Below are 10,000 nucleotides of genomic sequence, written 5' to 3'. Positions count from 1 at the left end.
ATTGAAATAACAAAAACCTGCTGTTGACCAATCACCGACGAAGAGGCGTAGACTTCGGCTCCCGACTTCGGCTCCCGACTTCTGCTCCCGACTTCGGCTCCCGACTTCGGCTCCCGACTTCGGCTTGCGTCTCGAAAAAAATGTTGCGTGCCCGAAAAGCCGGGGGAAAAAAAAACCCCTCACCGAAGTCTAAAACAAACCAATATAGATAAACTCTTCTAAACTGTTTCGTCTGGGAACCTTAAACCTCCTAACTGCTATGTAACGGTCTCCAGGTGAAAGGGCGGTCCAACCTGTGGACACAGCTTCCTGTACAGCAGCAGCAGTACTACATAGACGTCCAGACCATCGAGGAGCTGTTCAGTCAGACGGACTGTCAATCATCTGGGGTTACCTCTGTGACTAGAGGGGGGAAGGCCCGAGGCTCCCTCAGAGAGACCAAAGATGAGGTGAGGAGGAGAGGACACACACACACCCTTTTTATGGCCAATGAGGTGTTGTGTCAAACAGATATATTCCATCTTGGCTCTGAGTTAGCAAAGTGTTGCATTTGCGTTTTCATTCTCTCTCTGTTCTTTTCTCTCTGTTCTCTCTCTCAATTCAAATCAAATTCAATTCAAAGGGCTTTATTGCCCTGGGAAACATATGTTTACATTGCCAAAGCAAGTGAAATAGATCATAAACAAAAGTGAAATAAACAATAAAAATGAAGAGTAAACATTACACTCACAGAAGTTCCAAAATAATAAAGACATTTCAAATGTCATATTATGTCTTTATACAGTGTTGTAATGATGTGCAAATACTTAAAGTACCAAAGGGAAAATAAATAAACATAAATATGGGTTGTATTTATTGTGTTTGTTCTTCACTGGTTGCCCTTTTCTTGTGGCAACAGGTCGACATCTCGCTACCATCTACTGTATGCTGCTCTGTACCATCACTCATTCATATATCCTTATGTACATATTCGTTATCCCCTTACACTGTGTATAAGACAGTAGTTTTGGAATTGTTAGTTAGATTACTTGTTGGTTATCACTGCATTGTCGGAACTAGAAGCACAAGCATTTCGCTACACTCGCATTAACATCTGCTAACCATGTGTATGTGACAAATACAATTTGATTTGATTTGATACTGTGGTATTTCACCCAGTGGATATGGGAGTTTAGCAAAATTTGATTTGTTTTCAAATTCTTTCTCTCTCAGATCAGTATCCTGGACTGGAAGAGAGGGATGAATGTGGGAATTTACCTCAAACAGTTCAAGAAGTAAGTCTCCTCATGGTACTCTCCGTCTCTCTCTCCGTCTCTCTCTCCGTCATATATATATATACACATGTACAGTTCAAGAAGTAAGTCTGTCCTCATGATACTCTCCGTCTCTCTCTGTCTCTCTCTCCGTCATATATATATATATATACACATGTACAGTTCAAGAAGTAAGTCTGTCCTCATGATACTCTCCGTCTCTCTCTGTCTCTCTCTCCGTCATATATATATATATACACATGTACAGTTCAAGAAGTAAGTCTGTCCTCATGATACTCTCCGTCTCTCTCTCCGTCATATATATATATATATACACATGTACAGTTCAAGAAGTAAGTCTGTCCTCATGATACTCTCCGTCTCTCTCTCCGTCATATATATATATATACACATGTACAGTTCAAGAAGTAAGTCTGTCCTCATGATACTCTCTGTCTCTCTCTCCGTCATATATATATATATACACATGTACAGTGCATTCGGTCTGGAGTCTTTAGTATTCAGACCCCTTGAATTTTTCAACATTCTGTTATGTTATAGCCTTAATCTAAAATGAATTAACTAGTTGTTTTTTTCTCATCAATCGACACACAGTACCCCGTAATGACTCAGTACCCCGTAATGACTCAGTACCCCGTAATGACTCAGTACCCCGTAATGACTCAGTACCCACGTAATGACTCAGTACCCCGTAATGACTCAGTACCCCGTAATGACTCAGTACCCCGTAATGACTCAGTACCCCGTAATGACTCAGTACCCCGTAATGACTCAGTACCCCCGTAATGACTCAGTACCCCCGTAATGACTCAGTACCCCCGTAATGACTCAGTACCCCGTAATGACTCAGTACCCCGTAATGACAAAGCAAAAAAACGTAAATATTATATTTACATAAGTATTCAGACCCTTTACTCAGTACTTACAGACTCAAGTCGTATTGGGTATGATGCTACAAACTTGGCACACCTGTATTTGGGGAGTTTCTCCCATTCTTCTCTGCAGATCCTCTCAAGCTCTGTCAGGTTGGATGGGGAGCGTCGCTGCACAGCTATTTTCAGGTCTCTTCAGAGATGTTCAATCGGGTTCAAGTCTGGGCTCTGGTTGGGCCACTCAAAGACTTTCAAAGACTTGTCCCGAAGCCACTCCTGCATTGTCTTGGCTGTGTGCTTAAGGTCGTGGTCCTGTTGGAAGGTGAATCTTTGCCCCAGTCTTAGGTCCTGAGTTCTCTGTAGCAGGTTTTCATCAAGGATCTCTCTGTACTTTGCTCTGTTCATCTTTCACTTGATCCTGACTAATCTCCCAGTTCCTGTCTCTGAAAAACATCCCCACAGCATGCTGCTGCCACCACAATGCTTCACCGTAGGGATGGTGCAGGTTTCCTCCAGACGTGACGCTTAGCATTCAGTCCAAAGAGTTCAATCTTGGTTTCATCAGCAGAGAATCAGCAAACTCCAAGTGGCCTGTCATGTGCATTTTACTGAGGAGTGGCTTCCATCTGGCCAGGCAGCCAGTGGCTTCCAGTTTGGCTGGGCAGACAGCTCTAGAAAGTGTCTTAGTGGTTCCAGATTTCTTCCATTTAAGAATGATGGAGGCCACTGTGTTCTTGGGGACCTTCAATGCTGCAGAAATGTTTTGGTACCCTTCCCCAGATCTATGCCTCGGCACAATCCTGTCTCTGAGCTCAATTCCTACAACCTCATGGCTTGGTTTTTGCTCTGACATGCACTGTCAACTGTGGGACCTTATATAGACAGGTGTGTGCCTTTCCAAATCATGTCTAATCAATTGAATTTACCACAGGTGGACTCCAATCCAGTTGTAGAAACATCTCAAGGATGATCAATGGAAACAGGATGCAAATTTCAAGTCTCATAGCAAAGAGTCTGAAAACTTATGTAAATTGGTTATTTCGTTTTTTTTGTTTTTAAAACTTTTACAAAAATGTCGAAAAACTGTTTTTTTTTCTATGTGTGTAGATTAAGGAAAACATTTAATCCATTTTAGAATAAGTCTGTAACGTAACAAAATGTGGAAAAAGTGAAGGGGTCTGAATTCTTCCCAAATGCATTGTGTCTATGTGTATATGTAGTATATCTAGTATAGCTAGTATATCTAGCCACAGCAGTCAACTAGCTAGCTAGCCACAGCAGTCCAACTCGCTAGGTAGCCACAGCAGTCCAACTCGCTAGGTAGCCACAGCAGTCCAACTCGCTAGGTAGCCACAGCAGACAACTAGCTTGGTAGCCACAGCAGACAACTAGCTTGGTAGCCACAGCAGTCAACTAGCTTGGTAGCCACAGCAGACAACTAGCTAGGTAGCCACAGCAGTCCAACTAGCTAGGTAGCCACAGCAGTCAACTAGCTAGGTAGCCACAGCAGTCATTAGCTAGGTAACCACAGCAGTCAACTAGCTAGCTAGCCACAGCAGTCCAACTAGTTAGCTAGCCACAGCAGTCCAACTAGCTAGGTAGCCACAGCAGTCAACTAGCTTGGTAGCCACAGCAGTCAACTAGCTTGGTAGCCACAGCAGTCCAACTAGCTTGGTAGCCACAGCAGTCCAACTAGCTTAGATAGCCACAGCAGTCCAACTAGCTAGGTAGCCACAGCAGTCCAACTCGCTAGGTAGCCACAGCAGTCCAACTAGCTAGGTAGTCACAGCAGTCCAACTCGCTAGTTAGCCACAGCAGTCAACTAGCTAGGTAGCCACAGCAGTCAACTAGCTAGGTAGCCACAGCAGTCCAACTAGCTAGGTAGTCACAGCAGTCCAACTCAATTTGTAAGTCGCTCTGGATAAGAGTGTCTGCTAAATGACTTAAATGTAAATGTAAATGTAAACTCGCTAGTTAGCCACAGCAGTCAACTAGCTAGGTAGCCACAGCAGTCAACTAGCTAGGTAGCCACAGCAGTCCAACTAGCTAGGTAGCCACAGCAGTCAACTAGCTAGGTAGCCACAGCAGTCATTAGCTAGGTAACCACAGCAGTCAACTAGCTAGCTAGCCACAGCAGTCCAACTACATTCACTTTTGTAAAGAGTTAACATGCCAGTTAGTTACCACATGTTCTTGTCAAACTGATAACAGATTAGCTAGCAAACAACAAGATATGCCAAATAACAGCTTAAAGCCCACTGTTAACAGAGTAGCTAGCAAACAACAAATGCTAAACTACTGGAGGGCAAATAAATCAGATTTGACCGTTCAGACAAGTCACATGGCCAGGAATCAGATTTGAATCAGACTTCAAGCCACCTACGAAGGGGGTTTGAAAGGTAGCTTGAAATATCCGATTCCATATGCTTTCTGGCTGTTCAGGACAAAGAACAGATTCAAATCGAATCTGCAAACAAATAGGATTTTAGTCACTTCAACAGGGCTTTAGACTGAACACACACACGTTGGATGAGTTGGTGTTGGTGGAGAAGAATGCAGAGTACTTTTCCAGTTTGTGTTGACTGCATCAATAGGCGATACCACCAGTTAGCTGTCTCTGCTGCCACAACACAACGCACGGGGAGAGATATGAGGGTGATAACGTTGTCTTGTCTCTCCCCAGATTCTATCCACACGTGTGGTGTGAGTTTGTGAGACAACGTCTTTCATGCAGGTTTAGTGTTGAGGTCAAACACCTCTTTTTTCCCCCCTCCCTTGACCAATTAAAGCATTTTGCTACATAAGCAGCCATCTGTCTGACTAAAACATAGGTTTGACCCCCACCACCCTCTCCCCTCTCTCTCTCCCTCCCCTCTCTCCCTTTCCCCTCTCTCTCCCCTCCCTCTCTCCCTTTCCCCTCTCTCTCCCCCTCCCCTCTCTCCCTTCCCCTCTCTCTCCCCCTCCCCTCTCTCCCTTCCCCCTCTCTCTCCCCTCCCCTCTCTCCCTTCCCCCTCTCTCTCCCCTCCCCTCTCTCCCTTCCCCTCTCTCTCCCCCTCCCCTCTCTCCCTTTCCCTCTCTCTCTCCCTCTCTCCCCCTCCCCTCCTCTCTCCCTTTCCCCTCTCTCCCTTTCCCCTCTCTCTCCCCCTCTCCTCTCTCCCCTCTCTCATCTCCTCTTTCTCCCCTCCTTTCCCTTCACCCTTTCTCCCCTCCTCTCTCCTCTTTTCATGTCTTCCCCCCCTCTCTCCCCTCCTCTCTCCTCCTCTCTCCTCTTTTCATGTCTTTCCCCCTGTCTCAGTTGTAAGTCCTACAGAAGTTAGTCAGTCTGCAGTCTTTGTTGTGTTGACTGGATTAAACTGTGGGTCCTGGTACGGAGGGAGTACCCACTTTATAATTGCAGGGAGACCCAGCTGAGGTATTGTGGAGAAAATCCCAGTTATTAAAACTGAAGAGCCAGAGAGGGAGTACGACTGAGAGAGAAAAGGGTTTCGAGAGGTTCTAGAACTTTTATTCTGGGTTTAGAGAGAAGGGTTCTAGAACTTTCATTCTTGGTTTAGAGAGAAGGGTTCTAGAACTTTCATTCTGGGTTTAGAGAGAAGGGTTCTAGAACATTCTGGGTTTAGATAGAAGGGTTCTAGAACTCTCATCCATCCATCCATCCTTTGACTTGCCTAGTTAAATAAAGGTTAAATTAAAAATAAATCAATCCTGACTCTGTCTGTCCCAGGTCCAACCAGGACATAATAGAGGATATTCGCTATGGCAACAGTCAGTCCTACGGAGCGGAGCTTCTTAAAGAGCTGCTCAAACTACTACCTGAGACCGAAGAGGTGAGACACACACACACACACACACACACACACTAAGAGCTGCTCAAACTACTACCTGAGACCGAAGAGGTGAGACACACACACACACACACACACACACACACACTAAGAGCTGCTCAAACTACTACCTGAGACCGAAGAGGTGAGACACACACACACACACACACACACACACACTAAGAGCTGCTCAAACTACTACCTGAGACCGAAGAGGTGAGACACACACACAGCACGACAAAACGCACGCACGCACACACACACACACACTATGTTGATTCTATGTCCCTGTCTCTTCCTCTCAGGTGAAGAAACTTAAAGCGTTCCGAGGCGACCCCTCTAAACTCTCATTGGCCGATTCCTTCATGTTCCTGCTCACCCAAGTGCCCAGGTGAGAGGTCATGGCATTTAGTGACCTGACCCTAGCCCCAGTCTGGACCCTACTTTCTGACTGATTAAACATGCCATTCAGTATTGATCCATTATGCAAAAGCCAACTGTGTGTGTGTGTGTGTGTGTCTCTGTGTGTCTGTGTCTGCGTGTCTGTGTGTGCGTCTGTGTGTGCGTCTGTGTGTGCGTCTGTGTGTGTGTGTGTGTGTGTGTGTGTGTGTGTGTGTGTGTCTGTGTAGTTTTGAGGTGCGTATCAAGGCCATGGTACTTAGAGAAGTGTTCCCCCCAGCCTGTGAGAACATGAGTCGCGACATCGATGTCCTACGAACCGCCACAAAAGGTGAGGTCCCCACCTGTCTCCTCTAAAGGTGAGGTCCCCACCTGTCTCCTCTAAAGGTGAGGTCCCCACCTGTCTCCTCTAAAGGTGAGGTCCCCACCTGCCTCCTCTAAAGGTGAGGTTCCCACCTGCCTCCTCTAAAGGTGAGGTCCCCACCTGTCTCCTCTAAAGGTGAGGTCCCCACCTGTCTCCTCTAAAGGTGAGGTCCCCACCTGTCTCCTCTAAAGGTGAGGTCCCCACCTGTCTCCTCTAAAGGTGAGGTCCCCACCTGTCTCCTCTAAAGGTGAGGTTCCCACCTGCCTCCTCTAAAGGTGAGGTCCCCACCTGTCTCCTCTAAAGGTGAGGTCCCCACCTGTCTCCTCTAAAGGTGAGGTCCCCACCTGTCTCCTCTAAAGGTGAGGTCCCCACCTGTCTCCTCTAAAGGTGAGGTCCCCACCTGTCTCCTCTAAAGGTGAGGTCCCCACCTGTCTCCTCTAAAGGTGAGGTTCCCACCTGTCTCCTCTAAAGGTGAGGTCCCCACCTGTCTCCTCTAAAGGTGAGGTCCCCACCTGTCTCCTCTAAAGGTGAGGTCCCCACCTGCCTCCTCTAAAGGTGAGGTTCCCACCTGTCTCCTCTAAAGGTGAGGTCCCCACCTGTCTCCTCTAAAGGTGAGGTCCCCACCTGTCTCCTCTAAAGGTGAGGTCCCCACCTGTCTCCTCTAAAGGTGAGGTTCCCACCTGTCTCCTCTAAAGGTGAGGTCCCCACCTGTCTCCTCTAAAGGTGAGGTCCCTAAATCCACCTGCCTCCTCTAAAGGTGAGGTCCCCACCTGTCTCCTCTAAAGGTGAGGTCCCCACCTGTCTCCTCTAAAGGTGAGGTCCCTAAATCCACCTGCCTCCTCTAAAGGTCAGGTTATTATTATGGTTATTACTATTGTGGTTATTACTATTATTGTTATTATGGTTATTACGGTTATTATTAGTATTGTGGTTATTAGTATGGTTATTATTAGTTTTGTGGTTATTAGTATGGTTATTATTAGTTTTGTGGTTATTAGTATGGTTATTATTAGTATAGTTATTATTAGTTTTGTGGTTATTAGTATGGTTATTATTAGTATAGTTATTATTAGTTTTGTGGTTATTAGTAGGGTTATTATTAGCATTGTGGTTATTAGTATGGTTATTATTAGTATGGTTATTAGTATGGTTATTATTAGTATGGTTATTATTAGTATTGTGGTTATTAGTATGGTTATTATTAGCATTGTGGTTATTAGTATGGTTATTATTAGTATGGTTATTATTAGTATAGTTATTATTAGTATTGTGGTTATTAGTATGGTTATTATTAGTATGGTTATTATTAGTATTGTGGTTATTAGTATGGTTATTATTAGTATGGTTATTATTAGTATGGTTATTATTAGCATTGTGGTTATTAGTATGTTTATTATTAGTAGGGTTATTATTAGTATGGTTATTATTAGTAGGGTTATTATTAGCATGGTTATTATTAGTATTGTGGTTATTAGTATGGTTATTATTAGTTTTGTGGTTATTAGTAGGGTTATTATTAGTATGGTTATTATTAGTTTTGTGGTTATTAGTATGGTTATTATTAGTATGGTTATTATTAGTATTGTGGTTATTAGTATGGTTATTATTAGTATGGTTATTATTAGTATGGTTATTATTAGTATTGTGGTTATTAGTATGGTTATTATTAGTATGGTTATTATTAGTATGGTTATTATTAGTATGGTTATTATTAGTATGGTTATTATTAGTATGGTTATTATTAGTATTGTGGTTATTAGTATTGTGGTTATTAGTATGGTTATTATTAGTATTGTGGTTATTAGTAGGGTTATTATTAGTATTGTGGTTATTAGTATGGTTATTATTAGCATTGTGGTTATTAGTATGGTTATTATTAGTATGGTTATTATTAGTATTGTGGTTATTAGTATTGTGGTTATTAGTATTGTGGTTATTAGTAGGGTTATTATTAGTATGGTTATTATTAGCATTGTGGTTATTAGTATGGTTATTATTAGTATGGTTATTATTAGTAGGGTTATTATTAGTATGGTTATTATTAGCATTGTGGTTATTAGTATGGTTATTATTAGTTTTGTGGTTATTAGTAGGGTTATTATTAGTATGGTTATTATTAGCATTGTGGTTATTAGTATGGTTATTATTAGTTTTGTGGTTATTAGTAGGGTTATTATTAGTATGGTTATGATGATTATTATTCTGGTTATTATTATTATTATGATGATGGTTAGTGTTATTATGGGTATTGGTGTTATTATGGGTATTGGTGTTATTATGGGTATTGGTGTTATTATGGGTATTGGTGTTATTATGGGTATTGTTGTTATTATGGGTATTGGTGTTATTATGGGTATTGGTGTTATTATGGGTATTGGTGTTATTATGATGATGGTTAGTGTTATTATGGGTATTGGTGTTATTATGGGTATTGGTGTTATTATGGGTATTGGTGTTATTATGATGATGGTTAGTGTTATTATGGGTATTGGTGTTATTATGATGATGGTAGTGTTAGTATGGGTATTGGTGTTATTATGGGTATTAGTGTTATTATGGGTATTGGTGTTATTATGGGTATTGGTGTTATTATGGGTATTGGTGTTATTATGGGTATTGGTGTTATTATGATGATGGTTAGTGTTATTATGGGTATTGGTGTTATTATGGGTATTAGTGTTATTATGGGTATTGGTGTTATTATGGGTATTGGTGTTATTATGGGTATTGGTGTTAGTATGGGTATTGGTGTTATTATGGGTATTGGTGTTATTATGGGTATTGGTGTTAGTATGGGTATTGGTGTTATTATGGGTATTGGTGTTATTATGATGATGGTTGGTGTTATTATGGGTATTGGTGTTATTATGGGTATTGGTGTTATTATGGGTATTGGTGTTATTATGATGATGGTTGGTGTTATTATGGGTATTGGTGTTATTATGGGTATTGGTGTTATTATGGGTATTGGTGTTATTATGGGTATTGGTGTTATTATGGGTATTGGTGTTATTATGGGTATTGGTGTTATTATGGGTATTGGTGTTATTATGGGTATTGGTGTTATTATGGGTATTGGTGTTATTATGGGTATTGGTGTTATTATGATGATGGTTGGTGTTATTATGGGTATTGGTGTTATTATGGGTATTGGTGTTATTATGGGTATTGGTGTTAGTATGGGTATTGGTGTTATTATGGGTATTGGTGTTATTATGGGTATTGGTGTTATTATGATGATGGTTAGTGTTATTATGGGTATTGGTG

The 10,000-nt window shown here is 42.1% G+C and overlaps 1 protein-coding gene across 1 annotated transcript in view; it reads left to right on the top strand.

Moving 5' to 3' along the window:
- Positions 1–10,000, top strand: part of LOC115126435 (FH2 domain-containing protein 1-like) — a 64,785-nt gene that overhangs the window by 28,518 nt on the left and 26,267 nt on the right. The window contains 5 exon segments of the mRNA XM_065025165.1: positions 276–449; positions 1,213–1,274; positions 5,871–5,973; positions 6,276–6,361; positions 6,600–6,700. Coding sequence (XP_064881237.1) covers positions 276–449; positions 1,213–1,274; positions 5,871–5,973; positions 6,276–6,361; positions 6,600–6,700 — 526 coding nt within the window.

Source organism: Oncorhynchus nerka, linkage group LG12, assembly GCF_034236695.1.
Source record: "Oncorhynchus nerka isolate Pitt River linkage group LG12, Oner_Uvic_2.0, whole genome shotgun sequence".
NCBI lineage: Eukaryota > Metazoa > Chordata > Actinopteri > Salmoniformes > Salmonidae > Oncorhynchus > Oncorhynchus nerka.
This window is presented reverse-complemented; position numbering and strand designations above follow the sequence as displayed.